This window comes from Corvus brachyrhynchos, unplaced genomic scaffold (genome assembly GCF_000691975.1).
Source record: "Corvus brachyrhynchos isolate BGI_N302 unplaced genomic scaffold, ASM69197v1 scaffold319, whole genome shotgun sequence".
Classification (NCBI taxonomy): domain Eukaryota; kingdom Metazoa; phylum Chordata; class Aves; order Passeriformes; family Corvidae; genus Corvus; species Corvus brachyrhynchos.
Window position 1 is genome coordinate 2,304,314 of NW_008246065.1, and position 27,310 is coordinate 2,331,623.

A 27,310-nucleotide genomic window follows, 5' to 3' on the forward strand; every position below is an offset into this window, starting at 1 on the left:
GTGTTTTCTGAGTAAAATTTCTCCTGACTGTCAGCAAAAAAGGTTTGGTTACTCATTACTCAAAAAATCCCAAACAACTGCTAAGTTTTTATTTGGGAGTGGGGGGAAAGGTGGCTCTGAGATTCCAAACATGAGTGTCTGTGTGGATTTTAGTTACCTTCCTCTTTTGGTGGAGCAGGAGTGGAGCAAGAGCAGGGGAGCCCCTGCACCACATTGGTCTGCTCAGGAAATCATGGGAGGATGCTGCTCCCTAAGGCCCAGCAGAAACCTGGCTCCAGCTGCAGAAGAGGAATGTCATCCATGAATCTCTCCTTGGGTCTCCTCCTCATAGTCATGTTGCAGATTAATGCAAACTCCTCCTTGATTTTGATGTGCCCAAAAGTACAAAACCAAGCCATGAAGAAAGCCTTTCTGTGCTTTTTAAGAAATATATGGGAGTTGCTATGTTTGAATTACATACTTGTGAGGTCAGGCAATACACTGATTGATCAGCTGGCAAAAAAATGAACGTGTCCTGTAATAATTTAGAATTTTTGCATTGGTATTTCAGTTTCAAATTTGATTGGATTAACAATGTGATGTTGTCCACAGGAGTTTAGTGAAGTTAAGTAAAATAACTTCTCTTGGGGCAAAGTTTCAGTCCAAATCACAGTAAAATCTGAACCTAATGTAAATAGTCACTGATCTGCACAGTTGTTACTTACTTGGTGCCAGTGAAGTATTCAGCAGATGACAGAATGTTGGTTCTGAAGCAGCTCTGAGAAGTGCTTTCCCACCAGCTGAGACACCTGACAGCTTGCTCCACGTTGGTAAAGCAGAAGGCAAATCATGAGGGAGCTTCATTCTTTTTTAATTCTTTTTTTTCACTTTATTACAATAGATCATGAACTTCTGTCAGATAACTTTATTTTGATACGTTCTCAATGTGTAATTATTGACAGAGCAATACTTGATCCACTATATTTTTGATTTTTTTTGACCATAGTATATACGCTTTACAAAACTATATGTAAACATAGTATCTATGCTGTAGTACATAAAACATCTGCAATTACATGAGAGAAGGCACATAAAGATTTTCATTTTACAAATGAAATGATACAGCATGGTTGAGAAGGACATTGGGACTGTTTTTAAAACACTTTCTTTCCAAGTCTTGTTTTGTCTCAGTGTAGATCAGGATTGCCTAATACAGTACTTCACCTGTAGTGGACTGTGTCCCCACATGTTAAGAGAGCTTGGTCACGAACTGGCTGGTTCTTCCATTTTTTAAAGAGTATATTTGAACTCATTTAAAAAAATAAATGTATTTTTAGATGTGTATGTAAATGCATGTAGAAGAGTTGTTTGAGCTGCTCCAGTTAGCAGCTCACTTTCAGTACATGCTAAGGCTAAATACTGTAACACTGCAGCTTTTCTTAACCAGTCACTGATAATGCAACTAAAATAAGGTTGAGATATGTTAAGAGATCCAAATGATAAAAATACAAAAATTATCCTCATGCTGTTACATTCCCTGCCAAGAGAAAGGAATGATGCATATTCATACCAACTTGTTTACCTGGTGGTGTGTGTCTGGGGGGCTTCATGTTGCACAACTGCTTGATTGAAACTTTCTTAAATACCAATAATAGCAATACACTCAGCTGTTTAACAACCTGTTTTCCTCAACATTGGTGGTTCAGGGAGCGCTCACTCTTTCAACTGGCAGAGAAGTTGTATTATTATGACCTGAAGTTGATGAAAAAAGCGATAGTGCTGTCCAGACTCTGAATTCCAGCTCGTTTCAATGTACCTACAAGGGTGCCACTTAAAAGGATGCAAATTGGATAGGTTTTCTTTGATGGTTGCTTTTTTTAATTTCCAATTAAATAAGAAAGACTCGAGCTTTTGACAGTAACTTATGACACCAAATAAAATATGAAATACTGTCAAGGAGGTGACTTTAAGAACCAAATAGTTAAAATTCACATTTTATACAGATTTATACTACACATTTAATAAAAAATAGAGTGTAATATTCAATAAAATTAAATACACAAAGAGTAACACTATACAAATGGTCTGTAAAAGCTCTTCCCCCCCCCCGTAAGGCGGTTTGCAGTCTGCTCTATAGTCACGGGCAATAAATAATGTACCTTTGGTTTTTCTGACCATTTCACTATTAAATGTACAGTACAACTAAAACCTATTTCTGGATGAGATGTTTCACATGAACCACAGCATTTTGTACATCTAAATACGTTATATGACTTTTGTGTTATTCATCACTTTCATATTCCTCCTCTTCTTCACCTATGGGGTAGGACTGGATGTTGTTCTGGGTGTACATTTTTGTTTTCACAGGACAGTTGTGATCCATGAGTATTGCCTGGAAGAAAACAGAGTGAGAGTATTGCTGCTTAACATCCAGCTGAGTCTGGGGCTGATCCACCACACAGCCAGCATGCTGCATGCACCACTCAGGGATTCACCTCTCCTCCCTTGAGGTAGAGCCCAAACTGATTGCAGTTAGGGTAAATTGAGTCCACAGGTCTGTGAGGTGGGATCTTGGCCCTAAAGACATCTCTGGAAAATTTCTCTTTCCAGTATTTCAGCCAATGTATTATTGAAATACATTCACCTGCTCTCCAGATACAGTAGTTTATCCCTCCCATATTTAATCTCCATTTATTAAAAACTGGATGAATGGTCAAGAGCAGTCCTACTGCTTCCAGCCAGTTCTCTTTTACTGCTTTTGTTCCCTCTTTCCATGGAGATCCAGAACAGCATAACTGAGGGTAATGCCAAGAGGGCCAGTCCCACTACTGTGCCTTGCCCCCCATGGCAAGCTGAAAGTGGTAATCATGCTAAGGGCCAGATGAAGTACTAAATTCTCTGGGTTGAATTTTCCCAAGGAGTTTTGGAGCCATTGTGTAGTGTTCTTCATGGTGAATGTGATTAAGGGGGTTAATTAACTGTGCAAAGACCACAATTTTGGAGCCCTCCTTTTGACTCTCCAACCTGAAAGAATAGGTCCATCATTTTACTGCCATAAGCCACTTTGGGAACAGGAGCTATTTTGCATTTAAAGGTATGTTAGAGGTGGCAGATGCTGGAAGGTGTTGGAGCCATGGGGAGAGATCCTGTCCCTTCAGGGATTGTGATGGTACAAATGAAACTCTGTCAGGGACCAGGGAAGCACCTGGTAAATCTTATATTGCCAGGAAACAGCAGCTGATTTACTTTTTTTTTTCTTTCTGTTCCTCAGCCTTATTTAATATATGGAAACCAAAACAAACTAAACCAGTGCAGTCAGCAAAGGTCATGACGAGGGATTAACTGGGATCTCTGGGATTCTGCAGTCCAAATATTAGCAAAACAGAAGGTCTCTGGCCTCACATGCACCATTATTTCAGCAAGATTCAATTTTCCACCTTCTGTGCTCCTGCCACTACGAAGTGAGCAGCACAAGCAGCAGGTGCTATCCTTACCTTGCAGACATGTGCCACTGCAGAATAAGACCACGACCATGCAAGATCAGTTTCTTTTCACCCAAATGAACAACCAGCACCTACATTTTGGGCCCAGGGCAGCCTTGCTCAGGAAGAGCAAGGATGGAGTGCTGGGTGGGCTAAACCTACAGCCTGTAACACTGTTCTTACACACCCTACAGTGGCTGGGGAACCCTGAGTGCTCTAGAGCATTAAGTCTTTGGCAAATTTATATTAAAAAAACCCAAAACCCTGTGGTACGGATTGGACAAGAGAAACCATTGCTTTGTAGGGGCAAGTGAACTGCATGGAGGAAGGAGAAGGAGGAAAAAAGATGATGCAAAATATACTGTAGAGGACCATGGGAAAAAAACAGGTTTAGGCACACCAAGGAATAATTTGGTCAATTGGCCAATACAGTTCTGGCTCTTCAAGGAAAACAGAAATGCATTCTTTACTGACTCGACCACAGCATAGGCTGTTGCTGAGGGATGTCTGCAGGACCCTGTTTACTAAAAATCACATTTGTGACTTTGTAACATCTAACTACTAAAGAGTTTGCCTTTATACATCTTGGACATAAAAAGAAGGGGGAGTTCATTCCAAAGTTAATGCCTGAGGGTGAAATACACTGTGCTGGTCCCATTTTGAGGAAATGAGAGGCAAAGATGCAAATATAAGTTACCATTTGTTTCACTGAAGAACCCAAAAGAAAAAAAAGAAACCAAGTTACTCTTACCATTTTCTCCTCTTTGGCAGGTGGACTTCGAAGGAAAAAGCACAGGGGAGCAAAGAGGATATCCACAATTCCTATAATTGTCATGAGCCATGGGAATCCAATGGCCTTGGCAATGGCACCACCAGCAGAGGGACCTTGTACAGATAAAAACCCTTTTCTGGAGATTGCTCAGACACAAAATTTTCAGCAGTCACTTTAAACGAGGCTAATTTTATATACAAACCCCCGTCTTATAAATGGGTTTGAGGAATGTAAAGACATGTTTGTAATTATATGACAAAACTTTCCTAGCTCCATACCCCACATTCCTTGAGGAGATTAGAGATGTTCCTAAAGGTATCTGTGTCATGCACTCAAGGAGGCAGGGGGTCAGTGGGGAGTTACTCCCCTCACAGACTCTTGGAACACAGCTGTGGTGTTCATTTTAAATGTTCCGAAGCCTCTTTCCTAGGCATATCCTATTTGTGTTCAGTGCCTTCAGACACCTCCAAGCCTCTTACAGCTAATGAAGTGAGCACAACATTGCTGCAGAGGGGAACAGATGCCAAACAATTCCCTCTGCTTTGGTTTCTTGCAGAAAATAAGAACCCCTTCTCATATAATCTGCAAGTGCTGCTGGGATTCACACCCGGCCTTGCAGCAGATTCCCTTTTCTTAACTGTGCTTTCCAGGCAGGGAAGGGCTGGACTTACCTATGGCAAAACCCATGCAAAAGGCAACGTCAGCTATTGCATACACACTGCCATAGACTGACACGTGGCGCAGATCCACCAGGTAGCCCATGATGGGCATCATGGAGGAGTCCACCATTCCTGGCCGGGCTCTTTTTTCCCCCCTACTTTTAACATCTTGGTGAACTATGTGCTAAGAAGGGATGCAAAAGCAGCTAAAAGGATGCTTATTTATAGCTAAGCAAAAGATTTGTGTAAAAATAGTCTGTATTATCTTTGCTTTTTATGGCCTTTGCTGTGTCTGGGGTCATGTGTGGGCATGTATACAGGTGTACATGTGACACCTGCCAGAGGGCAGGAGAGATGCGAGCTTAGAGTGTATCCACACTGCCCAGCAACTGTCTGTGCAAAGCTCCCACCTCACATTACCAGCCAAGTAACTAGGGGATAGTTATCTGGTGTGAACTTAACATATACTGAAGGTCTAAAGACAGCATTAGCCCCCAGTCACTCAAAATTACTTACAGTGTTTTTATCATGTCTCTTGATACACACCCTCATTTCTGGCAAGGAACAGCACAGACAGCCCGCAAAACTGCTGAGATACTTGGGATCTGTAGTTGTGCCTGTGACATCTTTCCTCACTACACATCCCTCGTGTGTGAAGATGCCCCAGAACATTTGCTGAGCAGTGAAAACCAAGGCAGGGTCCCCACTGCAGCCTGCATGGCCCAACATAAGGAAGGGTCACACGTGTTACTTGAGGAGTGCACGTGTGTGGGCTTGGGAATTCCTCTTTATGTACAAAAGTGTTAAGCCTTTTTTTTTCTGTGGAAATATCTATATAAATCTTTTTCCACTGCAGGGAAACTGCAGACTCTGGGTTTGGGGCAGTGCATGGCTTCATTTCTGAAAGCAACATTTACATTCATGGACAGGTTGAAAGATCTGTTTAGGTTGATGGAGCAATTCTGGGCTTGGGGGTCCAGCTTGTCTAAGGCAGCCTGGTTCAAACACCCTGAGCACTGTCCTTTAATCCTTTTTGCTCTGCCTGCCTGTATGGGCCACAGCTGAGGCTTCACCACTGTTAGATCAGAACGGCAACAAAACTGATTTTCCATGTAACTTCATATCAAATCATTTTTACATAAACAACAGATTGTGAGAACTCATTGCAAATTTTCTTACCTATGGCAAATCCAACTCCAAAAGTTGGTGCTATGAGCCCATAAATGTTTTTAGCAAATGGTACCTATAAAGGAAATTTCAGGCAGTTAATTATGTCACACTGCACATACTAATGAGGTTAGTTTCTTTTTCTGAGATAAATTCTCCAAGCAGTTATAGCCCATATCTGAGAGCTTGATCCTTGTTCTGAGTTGTCATTTCAGACAACTGTGCCATTAAACCACTGACACAGTTACTATTATCAGCAAGAACAAACTGCTGAGTGACAGCTCAACAGAGGAGCATCCTCCTTTCAGAATCATCATTTCTAAAAATAATTGAAGCACTGAAATTGGAAAGCACTCAAAACTCTGATCTGGAACCTATTAACTACACATTGCTTAATAACATGTCATAAAAATCTCACTGGAAAAGGGCATATTTGAAGATGAGCACACAAACATTCACATGATTTAAAAGATGCATGATTGTCTACTTACACATAAAATACTTATTCCCACGATTAGCATCCCAAGCAAAGCACAAAGCCACCTATTAAAGAAGAAACATCACTCAGAGATGGGTGATAATGAGATATTAGAGCTGATCCTGAGTGTTTCAAAGCCATGTCTGAAGTGCTGAGTTAAACAGCAGAAGTAGCAATGTGTTCAAAAAGAAGCAATTTTGCTGCAATAGAACAAACTTTAATGATTTCCACTATCAATAAACTGCCCTGGGAAACACTGGAAATGGTACACAGAGAGACTGGAAGATCATTAGTATTTTTAAATTAACCATACCTTCCAATTTTGTGCGCAAGTATCCCAAAAAGATTCGTCCCAATGAGATAAGAGATGCTAGCTGGAAGAAAAGCAACGCCTGAAAAATACGAACGAGATGTTTTATCAGCAAGGACTTTAGTGAAGTGTTAGAAGAAACTAATAAATCCCAGACACTGCAATTTTGATCTAGACACATCTAATAGAGCCCAAAGAATCAAATATCCGGTTTGTTGCTTCCCATGAAATCTAAAGACATCATCTGTGAAATGCAGGAGCAACGTGATGCCTTTGAAAAGAGTTTTTCAGCATCAGCTACAAGAACTGGTCTGGGAGAGGGGACAGAACAACAAAGAGCAAAAAGTTTATCTCTAACTACAGTAAGCTTTGGGATAGATCAAGGAAAGCAACTCTCCTGCAGCTTCAGGGCTTATGGAGCATATGCTCAGCACATGCAGCCAGCCCAGGATGCTCAGGGGTGGGTGATTCCCCCCTGCAGGAGGGGACAGCAGAGCTGCTGTGGCTTTGCAAGAGACAGTCCCCCTCTAAACCTGGGAATTCCATGAAGCTTCCTGTTACAGGCAAGTTTGTAGTGCCATGATATGGCCCTTGGTCAAATCGAGACTGAAGTCAAGCATATATCAATAATGAAAGGGTAAAAAGCCTTTAAAAATTGTAATGAAACAATTTAGCCATATTTTTAATTTTTTTTAAAATTATGTATTGGTTTAAATAAATTTAAAAAAACTACCTGTAATAACTTGCAGATGAGGACACCTGAGTAAATTCTTTCTGACTCTCTCATCCCCTACCTCCACTTGCAAAAGCTCATTTTTGGCACCAGCAAATGTTTTTCTATCCTTGAGGTTGCCACAGCAGTGGCCTTATCAGGAGTAGATGCCATTGTATGTGACATCTCTGGTTTAAAAGCCAATTATTAAAGTCTGTACTGGAGGATTCATCCTCCCCTTACACAGAAGTCCCAGGGCAGGACGCAGGCAGAGATGTGGAAAGCAGCCATGACATCAGGGTACATGACGTTGCCTTCACATGTATATGCTCCTCATCTTTCACCAGGGCAACACAGATTTTCTCATTTCCTGCCTATCCATCTTCCTTCCCATCTCTCTGATATATTCATAAGAAAAAAATCAAGAGGTAATTTTTAGCACAGCAATATCCTGTGATTAAAAACCTTGTGGGTTACAGTGGTGATGCTGGGGAAAGACTTAATTTTCACCTGTGTAACCACAGCTACTTCAACACTGCTTGGAGCTGTCTGGTTATACCAAATGGTCACACAGAGCAGACCTTGGCAGCTGGAAAAGAGAAATAATACTGCAAATCTTGTAAAATAAGACTTGCACAGGTTGGTCGGTAAGCTGTGGTATTCTGAAGCAGAACCATAATTTTCTAAAGAGGTTTTATGCACAGTAATACTCATTGGTCACATCAAGGTTCTTCATACCTTCTTCAGATCATGCTTCAAACAGCTGCATTTCCAATTGCATGAGATAAGAATTTGCTTAAAACCCTGCAGTTCAAGGTACAATTTAAGAGGCTTAAAAATTTTAATTAATGCTGTCAAATCAGACAAAGGGAAATGGAGTCAATTACTTATATCATTAAGGGGTTAAATTAGTCTTAATTTAAAATGGGTATTTTTCTTCGAGTAACCTCTGTTCAATGAAGAGATTTGTGAATCTCATTTCTATTGCACCAGTAATATGAAACTAGTGAGGGAGATAGATAAGCAATATTTATTTTTCCTTTTTGAGGCTCAAAGTACCTATGTTTGCGTGTTCACTTTGCTGTATTACAGGCTAGAGGTTATTGTCAGGTCCAGCAGCACTTTAAGAACTGCATCTGTGGCCACCCTAGATCTCAACTGCACTAATTGGAACTAAGGTTTGTGCTTTCTATAGGGTGTAGGGGCACCTACATTAACAGAGAGTAGGAATATCAGCAGAACATCGTTTTTGTCAGGGATTTCTCTTTTTCTTTCAAATGCCATACACTGATTTTAAAAATACCCTCATGAAAGATCACAGCACAGGACACATCATTAAATTCATCAAGGAGGGAGATGAAGGCTGGGCATCCCCCACTGAAGAAGTTTCACATCAACCTCTCACACATGGTTTGTCACTCACTAGAATTTAACCCACTTTCTGGTGGTTTTTTCCCTGCTCTTGTTCACCTCAAAGAGAAAGTAACTGCCCCAGCTTTACTCTCTGGTGTAAATGGATTCATGGGGCATGTGCCCTGTTTGCCTGTGCACTTGGTTTCCAAAGACTGTGTCCCTGTTAAAAGTCGTAAAGAGGTCCAAGCTGGGGCTCCCCACTGCTTTCTGTTGAAAGGGATGATTAAGTAACCACTAAATGGATGTCAAATATACCAAATCCAAGGGAAAGTGCTCCTCACACCCTTGTGGCCACGTTTTAAGCAAAAGTCCATGTTTCTACCACATGTTACCAGGATCAGCCTGGAAGGAGGCTGTGCTGCCACAAACACGTTTTGTACCCAGCACAGTGCACCTGCTGCAGATTTCTCTGCCTGCCTGCTCGGGGCAATTCAAACTAGGAACTGAGGAGGGACTCCCAATAGGGAAAAAAAAAAACAAACAAAGGGTTTTGCTCTGCAGGGCTGGCTCTGCAGCTCCACAGGCACCTCGCAGCTACCCTGGCCAACACTCACTGCCAAAGCAGTGTTGGGATTCCCAATGGAGCTGGATCAACCCCAGTCCCAAGGCTACCTGCAACTATATTTCCTTGAAATGTGAGTGTAGCCCATTACAGGAGCTTCTATTGCAATAACATCACCCCACTCTCTATTTTTCTTACACACCAGTGTTTGTAATTGTTCAGCTTTAACACTGACACTTTAAAGATTGTAAAAAAAAAAAAAAAAAATTACCTTCCCCAAAGCACATAATCTTTAACAGGACCAGAACTCAGACATTCAAAAGACAAAATATAGAGATGCAGACAATATACTGTACTTTACCAAGCTGCCATTTTTTTGAGCACATGGTCTCCATCATCCAAATGGGTAAAGCCGGTTCAAGCATAGCAATAGCCATGTTTGCAAAACAGATTGATCCTTAAAGAAAGAAGGGAAGGGGTCAAAAATAGCAGTAATTATTTCTTTTGACTATAAACAAAACACCATGCAAAGAATGGATGCTTTTATGTAAAATATTGCACTTTTTACAGCCCTATTTTTCAGATGGTGATTAAATAGAACACTATGTAAAATCACTGAACACTAACTTTTTATACGTTTCTATTCTCCTAGAAATTCTACAATAAAGGTTAAGCTATTTCATAATGTGAAAGTTTGCAGTGAGCTTGATGACATTTGGAAAGTTCATGAGGTCTGTTGTACAAATGATTAGCTGAAACCACAATCACTTGGTCTTTACCTGGTCTCCTGGGGCAATTCCAGAGCCCTGTTGTGTAAGAGGCTCAGGCTCTGACCCTATGCCTCTGTCATCTGAGAGATCATGCCTATATCACGTGATGGGATGTGGAGGTCTTGATTGTAAAAATACCCAGATACAACCACAGGGAAGTCTGTCCCCCAAAAATGGGAATTTTCTGTCAAGGTCCCATAGTCAGCAGCCAGCGAGCCTGTGCAGTAAACGTGGGTTTGGCTTTGAGCTTGCCCAGCCCTATGAATTTCAAATGCTTACGAATCTCTTTTGAATTCCTGGGCCTTTAATAACTCAGACACAAAGGGTAACAAGTGGTGGAAGTGCTGATTCAGTCTTGCCTGCCAGCTCAGCTCTGCCCTACACCACTGCCTGCAGATCCAGGCTCCAGTGGGTTTGTGTCGTGTTCATCTCTCCTCAGTAGTGCACTTCAGCTCTAGTGCAGGGATTATGAAACCCCATGGTATTTCTGTGGATTCAAGATGCCTTTCATGCTTACTCAAAAGACCCTCAGGCCCTCAAAGCTTAATGCAGGGCAACAGGACATGTCCCTTCTGCTAATCCCTTATGAAATGGCTTTTGGAAATCACTGCTGGAAGTGACAACCTCAAACTTGTGTTCCCATCTTTCTTTCAAATATTTACAATCTCTGAAATGTAGGAAAATATTCTAGACTCTTCCAGCCATTTACTATACAAACTTTACTTTTTTTTAGAAAGAAAAACAGATTTTTTCTGAGGTCAGAGAAACATTATTTCTCTCGGAACAAGTTCCTCATCATAAGGTTCAAAACAAAATGAGCACTGATGTCACTCTTTGCTCAAACCTGTCAGAATGTATTAGACTGTGTATCTGCAATTCCTAAAATGAGCTTGCTGGTTAGCTGGCTCACTCCCTTCCCGGGGCAAGGAGCAACAGTTCAGCCCTGCTTTGCCCTAAAGACAAAAGTCAACCTTTCCACTCGGGTGCAAGCTCCCAGAGTGTGTCTGTAAGGAGCCCCAGTTAAACTCCTTGGGGCTGCCCTCTTCCAAGCCAAAATCATCCATGCTCAAACAGCTTCCTTGATGCTGGAAAAAATATTTCAGGTTGCACAAAGTGCAGCCAGAGGAAGCAGGACCATTCTAACAGAGATGGCTTAAATAGCAAAGGTTTTATTCTACTCAGAGCAAACCTCACAAAGGAATGAGAAAGAGGTGTGCTTGCACATGTTTGTGGCACCTATTTCTCCTGAGGCCAGGAAGCATCACCAGAGCTTACCAAGGTACTCAGGGATATGGTGATAAAGGTGCTTCAGATCTATGAAGTGTGCCCCAAGAAAAAAGTGAGAGCCTGAGCTGGTACTCTGCAATCTCGGGGCAAAGTCCAAGACCCTGCTACCTCAGCAAAGCTTCCCCAAAAGAAAACAAAGGTTTTTTCCTCAGTCTTGCCTGGAGCTGACCTTTCTTTAAAGGGCCATGTATCAAGGGCATGAATCCTACATCTTTTCTTCCTTGAATTAGATTAAATGTCCTGTGCTGGAAGGTGTGAAATTGCAGCCTTCCAGCTGAATCCCATCTCCACAGCCAAGAACCCCCTCAGCTTTCAGCAGAGTGCCACAGACATCATTGGCATTTTCCTGTGAAAGAGCAGGCACCCAGTGAAAAGCTGTCACACTCAAGGACCTGTGTGCTCATGGTGATATCTGTCTCAGCTCTGGTTTTGGAATCTGATCATTTAAACTAACTAAACTCTGCCCATGCAACCTTGTCAGGCAGTGGCACCTGACTTTCCTGTAATCCCTGTCAGTGAGGTCTGGCTGCAAGGATGACACTGATTTCACTCCCTGAGCTCCCCCCAGCAGTGACAAAACGTGTCAGGAACATTTCTTCTGCCTGGGTTGGTGATTACTGGTGGCACAGACTATGAAGCATCACCTCTGACACAAACCAGAGTATTTGGCATTCAGCTCTGACAAAACCAAATCTGGTCTGCGAGTGAAATAAAGCAAGACAAGAGGCTGAGGTTAGAGAACATCAGCATTGTCTGTACAGTCAAAGCACTGGGCAGCCTCTGTCCTGGGAGGCAGAGACCCCAGGTGTCCTCCTTAATCCCATTGATAATCCATGGGAGAGACTTTCTCTTACTTTATATGCTTTAGCTGCTGTAAGACAAGTTATTGAATCAGCTGAATGACAAATTTGATCTCTTATGACAAGTGCAGTCTTTGCTATTCTATTCTCTCAAATGCTTTTACTCACTGGTCTTTTAATGCTCCAAGAATTTCTCAGGCAAAAGGGATTGTATAATTTAAGTCACAGCTCGACCAAGTCACAAAGTTAAGGTTATGGTAATTCCCTAAGATCAGCAAGAAACTTCAAGAAATGCCTGGAGGAATTGCTCTGTTGGACAAGCAAGTTAGGATGAAGAAAGAGAACTGTGAAAATAATTATCTGTTTCCAGGTATTTTATCAACATTAGAAAGGTCTGGGCTTAATTACAGACTTCAGAATAAGCATTCAACAATGTGCAATGCAAAAAGGCAAATTTCTCGTGAGACAGAAAGGCTCATTAGACAAATGACACAAATAAAACCACAGACCATTCAACCCAAACCTTTTCTGAAATACAACCCATGCTCAAGAGACCAAACTAACTCCCTCTTCAAACAGAAATGAAGTTCAGTGTTACTCCCTGTGCCTGCCTGTGATGTGCTGGGAATCCCTCACTCTGAAAGCCTTGGCCCAAACCACTTGCCTCACAGGAAGTTTCCTGGCCACATCTCACTGCCTCAGCAGGCACCTGCAAGTCATTAGTGGCCTCTCAGTTGGAAAGACACATTTATTTCCAGCTTTCTGCCTATTGTGCTCCTACTGGTATATTCATCCTGTATTACCAACACAATCTTAGATCTTTATGTAAAGTAAACCAGCAAATGATGATACTGTTAAAGCAGCTCAGCCCAAGGCATTCCAGGAAGCCAGAAATGACACCAATGGCTGGTTTAAAGAAGAAAAAAAAGGTCTGGTACCTGCTGCAATAATGATATACGGGTCCTTCAAAAGCATCAGTATAGGTGTCCCCTTCTGACTCTGCGAAACAAACCTTGGGATCAGGAAAGGCAAAGTGGCACCCATTGCCTACAGTGTTTTACCTTAATACTCACTTCTGCCTGAGTTCTGGAGGGCTGCAGGACAAGTAACTGAACAGCTGTGAAAAGAAATCAATGCTGTAACACTCCTCCAGGAAGGAGGAGGGATGGCAGGGATAGGAAAAGGATGTGCTTCAGGGAGATACTGACGCAGGGTATCTACTGACCTCCATCGAACAGAGCCAGCGCTGCCAGCACCAGGAAAGGAGAACTCTTGCCCACAAACTCATACATGATGCTCCCAAAAGGTGGGCCCACTGCCAGGGAAAGGAAAGGACACAGCTGTGAAGCCTCTGACTCTGAACAACCCACCTGCAAGCATTCAGACATCCAGCTACTGGCACAGAGCGACCAAAAATCCAGTTTAAAAATCCCAAAAAAGATTGTTGATCAGGGCATTAACCATGTTCTCCATTCCCCAAAACACTCAGCAGTGTAAACAAAACCCAAGCATCTCAGATAGTACTGCCTGACACGTGTATCCACATAGGGAACGTCTGCTGTGGGAAAAGCTGTTTTTAACATGCACCATGAATCCAGTCTGGAGACTGCACAATACCATTAGACCCAGTGAGACCCTTCTGCTGCTTTCAGAGGTCCCAAGAACACAGCTGGGGGATAGTTTCTTTTGCCAGCAGAGCCTCCAACTCACTGACCTAATACTCCCATAGCCAGGCCTCCAAGTGCAATTCCCATTGCGTTGCCTCTCTCCTCATCATCCGTGTACACAGTGGCAAGCAAACCCATCCCTACAGTTAAAAAGAAAAAAAAAAAAGAAACAAAAGGAGAGAAAGAAAAGAAAAATTTCAGCACAAAAATAGGCATCTGCGTGCTACAGTTTGTGGTCATCATTTGCCACAGCTACTAAACGTTATACAGAAATGACCAAGTATTTCTCTCTGTGGGTGTATATATATATACACACACATATATATAGTCCCTCCCCATTGAACTAACTTCCAAGCACAAATGGTTTTGTCAATGCCCATGGTCTCCAAGACCATGTTCTATTGTGCAGTATCAGTCAGGTAATTTAGTGATGCCCTTATTTGTTAGATTCTTTATGCATCTCTTTGTCACAGAGCTTTACGACAATGCTGTTCAATGAGCAGAAAGAAAGCTTTTGACAAGTATTCACCATTGTTTGTTTATACTTGGAGTGCACAAAGGTCTGGTGACCACTTAGCTCCAGTTGTGGTCAGTGCTCTGGGCAGGAGGTATTATGCAGAGCTGATTACTTTGTAAATGAGTATTTCAAGTCCAGCATCCAAAATTAAAGGATTCTTTTGACCTTTATCTTCACATGCCTTATTTCTGCACTTGATTATGAAACTTCATTACACAAAGGGAAACATGAAGCCTAATTTGCTTGTCTTTTTGTGGAGCACTCAGACTCTGTAGACGTAAATGCTGCAGAAGAGTCCTTATAGAAATTAATCATTCTGTTTTCAAATCGAGATTCACGCAGGACTCAGCAAATAAGGTCCACAGCTACACAGAAAAGGAAAACAATACATTGTATGGTTGATCATTAAGTAAATACCATCCATCATGTGCATCAAAAGAGCAGAGGTCCTGTGTGGATTACCATGTTTATTGAAAAGAGTGGATGACATCAAATTGTCTACATGAACAGACGGAGAGCTGTTAGAGACCTGCATTAGAATTCACAATGAATGTGGGACTTGGGGAAATATTCTGGAAAACAAGAAGGAGAGGGCAATGCAAAGAAGATAACACAAGGTTTTACACATAGGTAGGAATGACTACACACACAAATGCAGGGGAGGAAATGATTGGCAGCAATAGTACACAAAAATCCCCTTTGCCTGTGAGATACACGGTGTGACTCTCACTGCTGGTGGCCCCTGTAAGGAGTCAGAGCTGCTTCCCAGAGCTGTGTCTGGTTCTGGTGCAGCACAGGGAGAAAGCTGGGGGTGCCTGGAGACCATGCAGAGAATGGCAAAGAGGGTGAGCAAGGGCTTGGAATAATACCTGTGAGGGGCCACTGCAGGACTTCCAATTTAAAACCAGAGGGGAGGAAACTGATGTGAGAGGTGATAACAGTCTTGCAATATGAAAAAGAGCCAGAAAGATAAAGAAAGGAAAATGTTCTTTGTGTTCTCTGAAGGATGGGAAGCAGAAATAAGTTCACATGGCAGTAAGGAGCCTTTAGATGAGACATCAGGAAAAAAACTTCCTGACCATAAAGGTACTTAAGCACAGAGCTGGATGCTGAGGGCAGTTCTGGAGGCTTCTGAGGTCATGCCTGTCAAGTGTGCATGAGGAATGACAGATACTAAGTTGATCCTGCCTTCAGGAAGGGGATGGACTAGATGGTCCCTTGGCCTTTTCTGCTCTTTTGTGTACATTGGCTGAGAAAAAAATAAAGTCATGTGCTCATCTAAGAGCCAGTAGCTCAAGATGCACCCTTGCACAGGGACTGAGTTAAAGCTGAACAATAGGTTTGATTCTGGCATGTGTTCCCTTGGGAAAGCTGGACTTGTAACCTTAACTGATGTCAGTTCCTGCTATTGCAGGAAAGTTTTCCAAGATTGAAATATTCAGCATGAACAAAACATATTATCTCCAGCCTCAACATCAAGAACGCTCAAATAATTTGGGCTGAAAACCCATACTCCATTTTACCTACTCATTTAAAAATGAGACAGTTTCATTGGAAAGATATACTGAGGCCAAACTGCCAGCCAGCATGGTAAGCCCTTGAAAACAACATTTCATAACACAAATTTCTGTAACAGACAGAGCTGCAGTTCTAACTGTAATAAGTACCAACCTAAGTTCCCAGTGACCTTTAAAATGGCTAAAAATGAATTTAAAATGTTGAAGACACAGGTGCAGAAATCCCAGGGAGAGTGCAGTTCATTTAGTGCTCTTACCTCTACTGCAACCCAAATACCAAGGAAGTCTTAAAAGACATTTGCTTTTGAGCCACTTTATATGAAAGGAACAGAAAAAAAAAAAAGAAATTGATTTAATTGAATATTTTTGTATAAATAATTGAATGTGCTGACAAAATTCAATCCAAAAAATGACTGAAAGTGATTTGCACTTTCCTCTATCACCTCTTCTCTTACCTGCCACCGAAGAGCAGGAGGAACCCACTCCTTGAAGGGACCTGGCAATAAATAGTAGTGCATAGCTTCCAGAGAAGGCAAACACTACAGGAAAAAAAAAAAAAAACCAGAGGTAAATTTTTTAATTTGGTTAAGTCTAACTAGGTTAAGAAGCTAGATTTCTTGAAACTATCACAAAAACTTCCTACAATTTAGTCAAGTGTTTACAGTGACTTGTGCCACTTTCAATACTAACTGCATTATTTTCTCTTATTGCATTTAGATGTGTCAGTGTTGAATTGCTCTCAGGTGTCTAGGCCTCCAGCTAACACAGAATGCAAGATCCCAAGCAGTTTTAACTAATTACTTAGGATTTGATTACATCTGCTCTGATTCAGCTGCATACAGGAGGAGTAATAAGACTTTTTCTTTCCAGCCTCACCTCTCCACACTGCTTTGTTTGAGGCTGCCCAGTCTGGAGCTCCAGGCACTTGGGGAAAGCAGGATGTAAAACACACTCGCCAATGTTTCCTCCAATAATGAGTGGGTGGAGAGAGCTTTTCCCAGGTGCTGCCAGCCCCGTGCCAGATGTGTGCAGCACAGCTGGCTGAAGGTGCAGGGAAGCCAGATCCACCTATTCAAAACCTGCAGGAAGTTCCTGCTCCTCCCAAAAGCAGAGACACTGCACCAGAGAACGTGCCACTCTTTCTTTCCCCTAGAGATTTAAGCCCAGGCTTCACCTCCAGCCACTCCCTGGATGCTGCACTCAGCCTGGCTGAATTCCCCACCCACAACACTGGAAAACAGGAGTGTCCCAGAAACCCAACCACATCTGTGCTTGTAGAGCCCATGTCGTTGTAGATGTCATTAAATCTACAATGAGATTTTAAGGCTTTTTATCAGCTCCCATCTGTTGACCACTTAAGGAATTTTGCTGGCCAGGTTATAGCTGCTAGAAGCTGTTGTGCACCAATTAAACATGGGATCCACGTGCACTGCTCCCACCTGCCCAGTGGGGTTGTGACTCTTGGGTTTTTCAACAGGTCTTATAGAAATCCCCACTATGTGGACAGAGAAAAATCAAGACAAATAAAGGAAAAAAAGGATTTCAGCAAATCAGTATTTCTCTCCTTTGCCATGAATTAGGCTCACTATTCTTGGCTACATCCCAACCAGAATTTATCTAACATGTTCCTAAAACGCAGAGTTGTCAGTGGCTCTAAGACCAGGTCATCATCTCTAGTAGCATTCAGTCCCCTTGAGCATACAGTTTTAAGATCATAGAATCATAGAATGTTTTGGGTTGGAAGAGACCATAAAGATCACCATGGCTCCAATCCCCTGCCACGGGCAGGGACACCTTCCATTATCCCAGGTTGCTCCAAGCCATGCCCAACCTGGCCTTGAGGACTTCCAGGGATGGGACACCCACATTTCTTCTGGGAAACCTGTCATTATTCTTTCTTTTATGTACAGTGGACATGGAAAACTGTTTGTCCCCATCCTTTTTTGTCTTAGGCTCTAATATATCTTACATCTGCCTTCCGAGGCAAAAACAGTTCTTCCAGTGATCCTCACAGGCTTCTAATGACCCTTGATGCTCTCTGTGCTCTTTCTGTCTGGACCACAGCTTTAAATGTCAGGCCAAAACCAAACATAAAACAGCAGCTGAAGCCTTATCAATGCCATTAGAGCAGGCAAATTATCTCAGCTGACTTGCAGGCTGTGCTCCTGTTTGCACATCCCACAGCGATGTTTAGCAACGTTGTGATCCTGTTGACTCATACTCTACTCATGAGCCACTGCAGCCTCATGATCTTTCTGATAAGCCCCCATGATATCTATTTGTTCAGGGCCTTGCAAGACAGCTCTCCCATGGCTGTCTATTTAAAATTGTCTGAGCACTGCTCCAGATCACAAAGACCTGAAAGATTCAGCTAAGGAAGAGGCCCACTGAGGTGGGATGGAGGGTTGTGATTAGAACACATTCCTAAGAGAGCACTTGTTCAATCTCATCAGTATCACCATCAACATGTGGCACGCTCCCTTAAATTTTCCTTGGAAATCAGTCCCCTTATATCAACAAGAAGAATTCCTCGTGATAATTATTATGGACCATTTATTTAAAAGTTGTCCCTAGGCCAGACCAGATGAGATGTGGACACTTACTGATTGTTGAAACAAACATGATGCAGAAGCCAGCAAACAGTGGAATCTGGTAGCCTATTCTGGAAAACAAAAAGAACATCCAGATTTCTGAGGTTGTCCCATGGAGGTTTTGAGTTAGTCTTACATGAGTTCACACACCACACCACAAACCCAGCCTACAGTTTCTTGGTAGGCTTTGAACTATTTATTGTGGACCACATGACCATATTTGTCCACATTACAAATTTATTTTCATCTGACACAACAGACTTTGCATATGAAATCCCTGGAAGAAATCCTTCTCATGATTGCCCTGATTGCCCTGTTCTCATTCTGTCTTAATTGTTCCCAATAAAACCCCTCTGAGCAGCCTCTACGAGGTTGCCAAAGATATGCCAAGGGAAGATTTGCCTGAGTGTGCTGAGCTTTGAAATATCCAGTCATGTTTCAATGCTCATCTGTTTCCATCCTCATGAGACAATGATTATAATGAGACATGGTCAAGCCAATGGCTTTTTTACTGGAAAATTTTGTCATCAGCTTTTCTGGGAGTTTTGCCTCAGGAGCACTGGAAGAGTCCCAAAGTGCCTGAGTATAATATTTTTGCTTTCCATGTGTTTATGAGTAGAAATGGAGCTGATCAAAGCTTTCTTCATTAGGACTCTAAACAGCCTGTAGAAATGCCTGGTTGCTCCAAGTATTTTCAAGTTTCCAGGAAATAAAGAATTTCCTGGCTGGGAAGCAAATACATTTTTTGAGAGGCTAAAACTGAAAATTCAACAACAACAACAAAAATCACAATATATTGTTTTTCACTCCATTAAAAATCTACTCTAGAGTCAAAACCTAGGTAGCTCTGAAGACAGTGTGCATATTCTATCCTGAACACTTTGTTCACAGCTTCATTTTTTGTACGATTGTGCGTCTCTAAACGTATTTGCCAGGACATTATTTAATGGCCAAATTCTTCAACAATGGACGATGCTTTTCAGAGGAGCACTTTCAAAGGATTTCAGCTTCCAATGATTTGACAGTGTTGTGCATTTAAATGGGCAGTATTGGTTAAATGAGGTCAATCAAATAATGGAAGGGTCTACAATGGCCCTTTTAACTTTTAATAATAATAGTCATGACATTGGCAAACCAAAATAATTATTCTGAGCTTCGTTTTTTCTTAATATTTTTATACAATCAAGAACCTTCAATAATGGAAAACCCTCTGAAGTGCAGAGCTAAAAGTTCATTGTTTGTCTCATTCTTGTGAATGAAAGAAATTGAACATTCACGTGGTATTTTGCCTTAAATCATCACTGCATTAAAATATGATAGAAACATAGTGCACAGATTCTTCTAGTTGAAATTTGTAAGCAGATGTTTTAAATATCCAGCAGAGATTGGTTACTCGTGTGCTACTTACCTGGACTAGCATCTCCAAAGCAAATTAAATCCCCATCACAAACTTCCTCTTAATAATAACTTCAATCTCTCAGCACCTGGATACATGGCATATAAGAGAGCAATATTTTTTTTTGCCTACTCTATTTAAAGTGAATGATTTTTCTACGCCAGCCTTTCTCTTGCTGTGTGTGTGGGATGCTGGTCTCCACCGGTGTTTCTGTGTACATGAGGAAATAAAAAATTACCTCTTACCAACCTCTTACCTGCCTCAGAGATGAGGAGAGCACTTCCCTTCCCAGTGGGCCCAGGTAGAACAGGCCACAGAGAGTTTGATCATAATTGCTTTGATTTTGAGGTTTTTCAGTTAAAGAAAGCACTGATAGGAGTACAGACAAAAAAATAAACACTGCAGGTACGGATGCTGCTGGTGGTGGGAATTATCAGCTTTCTCTGGCGTATGAAAGCAGAAGGTGAATGTCCTTATGCCTTCTCCCACTGCAAAGTAAAGTAGGGCTGTGTCTGTCAAGGCCATCCCAGAGGTATCTAGGATGGACAGTGTGGGAGAGAATTCTGCTTTCAGTACAGAAAGCAAGCAATTCATAGACTTGACACAGGGCCTATGAGACAGCAATTTCTTTCTGCTACAAGTACATTGAAATAATATTCAGTTATTTGCATGAAGAGAAATGCCATCCAAACTGGCTCCCACGTTCACGTTTCCATCGTTACATCAGGGACATGAGCCATGAGATCTTCCATAAGCATTCATGGGTTAAACACGGAGCATTGCTATCATACTAAATAAAGGAGATTTCAACTCTTCCAATAGGCTTCCTACACCTGGGAAGTTTCTGGTGGTTGAAGGCAGGAAGAAAATAAGTATTTTGGAAGTCACTTCCAATGCTCAGTGAAATCCTGTTGGAGCATTGCTCTCAATTTTTGCAGTCGCAGATATTATTCTTCCTTTTCCTTGGACAAACAGGGACACAGCAAGGTGGGAAGTGACACACAGCAGAGGGTGAGAGTTAAAGAAGTCCTTATAATACTCTGGAAAGATAATACTGCCTAGAGCATCTCCCACAATGTGGAGATGCACAGTTCTGGAGTGCTGTCCCTGCATGGGATTGCTGAACCTCTGAGTTGACAGTTGTGCTACCACAAATGTCTAACCTGCAGCTGCATTCTCTGGTCTGTTAGAGAGCACAGACTGGGAGGTTTTGCCAAACCAGTAGACATACAACATAAACAATCACAAAAAGGAGAGGCCCCAGCTGTAACAGCCCCTTCAGTGATCCTGTTCCTTGGTCCTGGGACATTCATGTTCTTTCCATGTGAAAAGAGTGAATATGACTTTCTCCTCCTCAGCCATGACATGGCACTCTCCATCACAGTTACCTCTCCATTTTGTTCCTCTGCATGTATCCAACACCAAAGAATATTACAGCCTCTCTCTTATTTTTTCTTGTTACTATGGGCAAGCATATAATTTTCTTGGGCACTCCTTTCAAAATCCTCCAAGCAATTCTAAAGCAGAGTCCAGCATGTCTCACCAAGGCTGCTTGCAGCTAAAAGTGCTTATTACAAGTATTTTTGATCTCTGAAAAAGTCTGAGTCACTACCTGAAGGAGGGAAGGGAAAGGCTGCCACTGATGGAGAATGCCCACAAGAGCTCCATTTCAGTCACAATGGCCCCACATTGTAGGACTCTCAGGAAATTATTTATACCCATTAACAAGATAACCCCAGAATAAGACAACTGACTGGTGGTTCTGTGCAACAGTCAAATAAAGCTTACACTGACCAGGTGAGCAGCTGTGGATTATTAGAACCTAATTATCAATTACAGTGCTGCAAATCCACTGATTCCAACCTTGCTGTTACACAGCTCCGTGGCACCCCTGTGAGCACCCATTGCTAGGTCTGTCCTGGCTGGCACTCTGGCTCTCCTTCACTGGCAGTGAAGACAGGGGAGGATTTATGGCAAGAAGAATATGTTCCTGGAGGTTTTGAACCAATGAACCATTTAATGTGTGTGTAGGTAAAGGCAAACATGTAGGGTCAGCAGGGACAGGACATGTGGTCCCTGCACTCCCCACTTGGATGCTGGAGCACAGGGAAGGCAGAGGGACAGAGTGACCTGCAGAACAGATCACTTCAATCTCCTGCCAACACCTGGAAGGACAGCTCACACAGGAACTGAACTGTAAATAAGTAGCTACAAATGTTATTTATTCCTCTGCCTCCTCCTATGTGTGTGTCTTGGGCACGAACACATTGTGGTCCTAGCTGCTCTCTCTCTCTCATGCAAAGGAGTTCAAAGCTATAGCCAGGATAGTGTCAAAAAGATGATGATGAAAGTATCTAACAATTCTTTAATGGTTTTTGAGGCTGATATGGATAAGCATGAGGTTAAAACTACATATTTTTTCAGACTGATAAAAAAAAGAGGGGGACACACATGGCAGAGGCATTGATCTGCTCTGGTGGTTGAAGGGTTGGCACAGCTGGGCTCACAGCCTGGTGCACAGAGCTTGGTGAGAGTTTGAAAAAAGCAATGGAATAAATCAGAGAATCACAGAATGGTTTGGGTTGGAAGGGAATTTAGACCCCATCTCCTTCCAACCCCATGCCATGTGTAGGGACACCTTCCACTGGACCAGGTTGCTCAAAGCTCCATCCGACCTGGCCTTGAACACTTCCAGGGATGGGGCAGCCACAGCTTCTCTGGGCACCTGTTCCAGTACAGCTGGATAAACCAGTTATAAAGGGCAGCCTTTTGCACACTCTCTTCACTGGACAGCTTTAGGCAGAGCCTTCACTCCTCCCATGCCAGTGCATCCTTCTCACCAAGACCCCTGTGTCAAATTCTGTCCTTTATGTGCAGTTCCTTACCAATTTCGTTACCAGGAAAAACGTAATGTGCTTCTCACCCACAAAATCTTATCAGCTCTGCCCTGAAACCATGCCACAGTGGGAAGTGTGCTGTTGACTTCCTATGGCAAAGCCATCACCAGTGTTTGCTTTTCTAGGACTTTGTTAGGGCAGAGGGAACTTGTATTGTTTCAGGAATTGCAAACCTGTTCTCTGAGCCAGGTGTGTCTGGTATTCCATGGAAAGAGCTGGGCTTTAAATAGGGAATGTTTTTCTCAGAACCTACTCCTTGAATGAAACCAATTTTGAAATTTATGAAAATCTACACCTTCAGTAATTATTAAAGAAGGGAAAACAGGCCTCCAAAACTTTCAGAAAACCTAAAAAATAGTGATTATTTGCACACTCATATGAGCAGAACATCCTGTTGCTGCTGTACAAACTCAAGCACTCAAAGCCAGTGCCGGCTGAAAACCAGCACCTGATTAAAATTCTAAACCAATCTTGAACAGCTATATTTGATGGAAAAATAAAGATCACTGTACACAATGTGCTACTTATTTGAAAAAGAAAGCTGCTGGGCATCTCAACCAACTGTGCACACTCATCTTGAAACAAGAAACCGTTTCTCCTTAAGCTTTGATATTTTGCTGGAATTTTGTAGACATAATAAAGGCAAAAAGCTTAACAGTAACCAAACAGCTTATCAGTGGTAAGGAAGAGCCTTTCTAGTCATAACTCAGATATTTTCTGTTTGATTTATACCATCACAAATTTTAGCTGATCATATACATTGTTATTAGAAATTGTCAGTTTAAGAGGGGGAGGGTATCCAGTAACTTCTAGAGTTAATCGATAAATGTGTTAACTGATCTTTCCCACTAAACATTTCTCAGAAGAAAGGCAGATACCGGTACCAAGATACAAATAATGCATGAAAGAAAATCAGTGAACCCTAAATCTAATTTAGGGCCACTTTGCCATTAAGGCACTCCTTCTGCTGTATGAGGGAAGAGTTTGTCATGTGGGATGAGGGGATGACGTGCTCCTTGGTTTTCCTCCTCACACTCACTGCCCATCTGAGCAAACCTGCCCCTGTGACTGCAGTCACACACCCTGCCCTGGGCAAAAACCTGCAGGATGTTTCCAGGAGGAAACCTCAGCTCACAGCACTGAAGTTCACACTGGTGTGGTGCCAACCCTGCCCCTAACAGGAAAGGGAGATGGTACAAGAACATCTCACTCCTCATTGCCAAGCCCAGGGATGCATCACGCACGTCCCAGGAGCTGGCTCCAGGGGAGAGGTGTGACCACACGCCTTTCTCCTGCCTTGGCAGGCTCTGGAAATGGTGATGCTAACAGAAAAAGAGCAAATATCAATAGTGCAATAATTTAGGTACTTAGGAAAAGTGACACACACCTAAAGAACTATTATAAAAATATTATTCGATGTTATGTTACTTTACCTGCAGATGAGCCATGATATCCTCACTAAACAGTACAGAAAATCCAGGTAAGAAAAATCCTTTTTCCTCCTCAGCTTACAGCAATATTTGTGGAAAAGTAATTTTGTGGTGGCGTGCTTATATCTGTGTAGGTGATATGTATTGGTGATAAGGGGAAATGAGAGAGAAATGAAACTGTCTCTCTTAATCATTTAAAGCTTTTGTGTTTAGATCAGTTCCACAGATCAAGCACAGGTTTTGAATACATAACACTGTGAGCCCAAATGCTGCTTAGCCCTCCGCTGGATAATCTTTTATGAGATTGAAATAAAACCCTCAGGCTACACATATATATTTGTGTGGGTGTGTGTGTCTACATGTATGTATATACATATATATGCTCTAAAGCCTAAGGTACTTTTGGCTTCAAAATCTGAAATATCTAGCATTGGAGCATATTGGTTGTTTTAAATATTGTCACCTATGATGGACATTGACAACTTAAACAAAAGTGTTCTACAAGTACAAATTTCTGCTGCATATTATCTTCTGAAAGGAATAATTCTTCTCTATGAAAACAGCTTACATAAGAAATATGTAGATCAGTGACTGGGCTAAATACAATTTGGAGTTTATTTCCTGCAGAGATTGATCTCATAGTGTGTTTGGGAGGACTGAAGCTGCTTCTGTGGGGAGCAGTTACACAAAAATGCTAACAATGAAATCAAATTAATTATTAATATCAAAAATTTAAATGATATTATATATACTCTTTAATCTTCATGTAAACATCATCAGTACTTGGATTTGGAGAGGGGCTTTAAGTCATTTATATCAGTGTTTATAAGCTTGACCCTGCATTAAATAAATTTTCTGTGAAGTCCCATTTAAACCTATTTGGTTCAAGAAATCATATATTTGCAAGAAATCAGGGGGAGCAATTAGAAGGCTGGGCTGAATCATGTACTGCTGGAAATGTGGGACCCACTGAACTTGGTGATGAACATGGCATCAGCAAAACTGGACACTTGCTCACTTTTCACTGAAGTCCACACAAATTTCCCACTGGTTCTCACCTCAGACAGCTCCAAACCATCACACACCAAATCGGACCAAGAGCTGCTCATCCCATCAGTGAGAGCAAGGAAGGGACCTGAACCCTGCCTACAGTTTCAACATCATCTTTGCCTAATGTGGGTGTCACAGGAATATTGACAATCTGTGTAAATACTACATTGCAGTGTCTTTTGGCCTCCTATAGCGATATGGGAGACAATTCAACACCATTTCAGCAAATGTTTCTATAAAAACCCGAGGTCTCAGGAGCTGGAGGAAAAGTGTATGATACTGATGGCTGATGTGCAGCTATTTTGGAAAGGGTGTGAACGTTTACAAGTGTTTACCAAATGTATTTCACTAAAATATTGCTCCAGAAAAAGCAAGAAGGCAGTAAGCCAGGGCCAAAAGAGAATTAAGAATAATTAGTTTCAAATACTAATCCGGGCTAAAACATGAGTGTGAAATCCTAAGTGATGGTGCAGCAGCAGTTCCGTACCTGTTTGTCAGAGGCCCTATGAAGGGGTTGGTCAGCAGCTGCACTGTTGCTTTTGAAGCGAACAAGAGACCGACTTGGACATTTTCATTCAGCAGCTCCTTGTCATCCTTGGGGCAGTCAGAGGGAGAAGGAGTCACACTGACAACCATTTGTTCTGTCTGGGTCTGGTGCAGCTCTCCAGGTCGTGTCTTGTCAGATTCGTTTCCCGTGACCATCGTTTCCATCGTCGAATTGTCGTAGTAGGAAAAGATGCTTTGAAAATTGTCCATCGTTGCTGAGGGGAGGTTAGGCTTAGCAGTCTGGATTTCTGTGGCATTTTTCTCGTGTTCGATGCTGTAAAGGTAACTGGGAATTATTGGCACTGGAAAAACAAATAGAATACATTGGCATCTTACTATCAGGTTGTTTGTAAATGGAATCACCAAGTTTTCTTGCTTGCTTTGCCATTAGTTGGGAAATACAAGGCTTTCCTACAGAGCACATTCAGAAACAAAACTGAAAGAGAAGTTTGTTCACAGGAAAAAACACACCCATAACTCGGAAGTGCAGTTTAAAACAAAAAGTTCATTTACATTATTCTCTATGTTTTGATAGTTTTCATACGATTCTGTAAGGTTTTCTATACAGACATCATTAAGCAAAATATAAGAAGTATCAAAACCCATGACTGAAGCCTCTTTGTTGCACGTGGCTGCACAAAACCTTTTATTAGACTGTGAAAGCATGATTAATGAGAACAGCATTGGAATGATTATTAAATCAAAATATAAAATATACAATAAACCACATTAATATTGATAAGTAGCAGCCATAAGAAGGAAAAAATGTAACAGTCCTATATCAAGGAATCAGAACTAATGTGTTGATATTTGCATATCTCATTTTTTTATAAATTTACATTGAAAAGATCACCCAGAAGGAACCATTTTTACATGCTTTAGGATCTTAGCTGCAATTTAATTGCTTTAACATGTATCTCAGATATTAGGATTTCAGAGTTTGTAAAAACAGATGTCAGGTTCATTCCTTTTAACACAAGTGACAGACTCACCCCTTCCCATCCTGCATTTCGTCCTGAAAAAGCCCACCCTCCCAAGGCTGCAAGCTATAATAATTTCTAGGGCTTCTAGCATACATATTACTAAACAAGTGATTAAATATTAATAATTTTATAAGGAATTATATTGATGTAAAAAAAATTCCAAAATCAATTTGCAAAAAATAGATTTTTTTTTAATCTAAGGTCTACCTTGTGGCATCAACTTTTGATGAAGCCCCTTCAAGAAATTCAGAAGTCTGATTCGGAAGCTGAGTGCAGCATCACCTGAGAGCTGGCTCTGCACAGACCGAGTCATTTCCAGGACATCCATGAGCCACTGGTTTCTCTGAAACGTTTTCTTTAAATTCTTATAAACATTTGAATATGA

At 41.7% G+C, this 27,310-nt stretch overlaps 1 protein-coding gene across 1 annotated transcript; it reads right to left on the reverse strand.

Moving 5' to 3' along the window:
• Positions 1 to 829: 829 nt before the first annotated feature.
• SLC18A2 (solute carrier family 18 member A2) lies at positions 830 to 27,310 on the reverse strand. Its single transcript, XM_017746849.1, has 15 exons — positions 27,133 to 27,310; positions 25,884 to 26,244; positions 18,636 to 18,694; positions 16,488 to 16,571; positions 14,046 to 14,138; positions 13,557 to 13,646; positions 13,405 to 13,448; positions 13,270 to 13,330; positions 9,836 to 9,931; positions 6,851 to 6,929; positions 6,551 to 6,602; positions 6,072 to 6,135; positions 4,905 to 5,024; positions 4,213 to 4,346; positions 830 to 2,371 (listed from the first exon to the last, which is right to left on the reverse strand). The coding sequence occupies exons 1-15, from the start codon at positions 27,251 to 27,253 to the stop codon at positions 2,261 to 2,263; spliced, it is 1,569 nt and encodes a 522-aa protein (XP_017602338.1). The 5' UTR covers positions 27,254 to 27,310; the 3' UTR covers positions 830 to 2,260.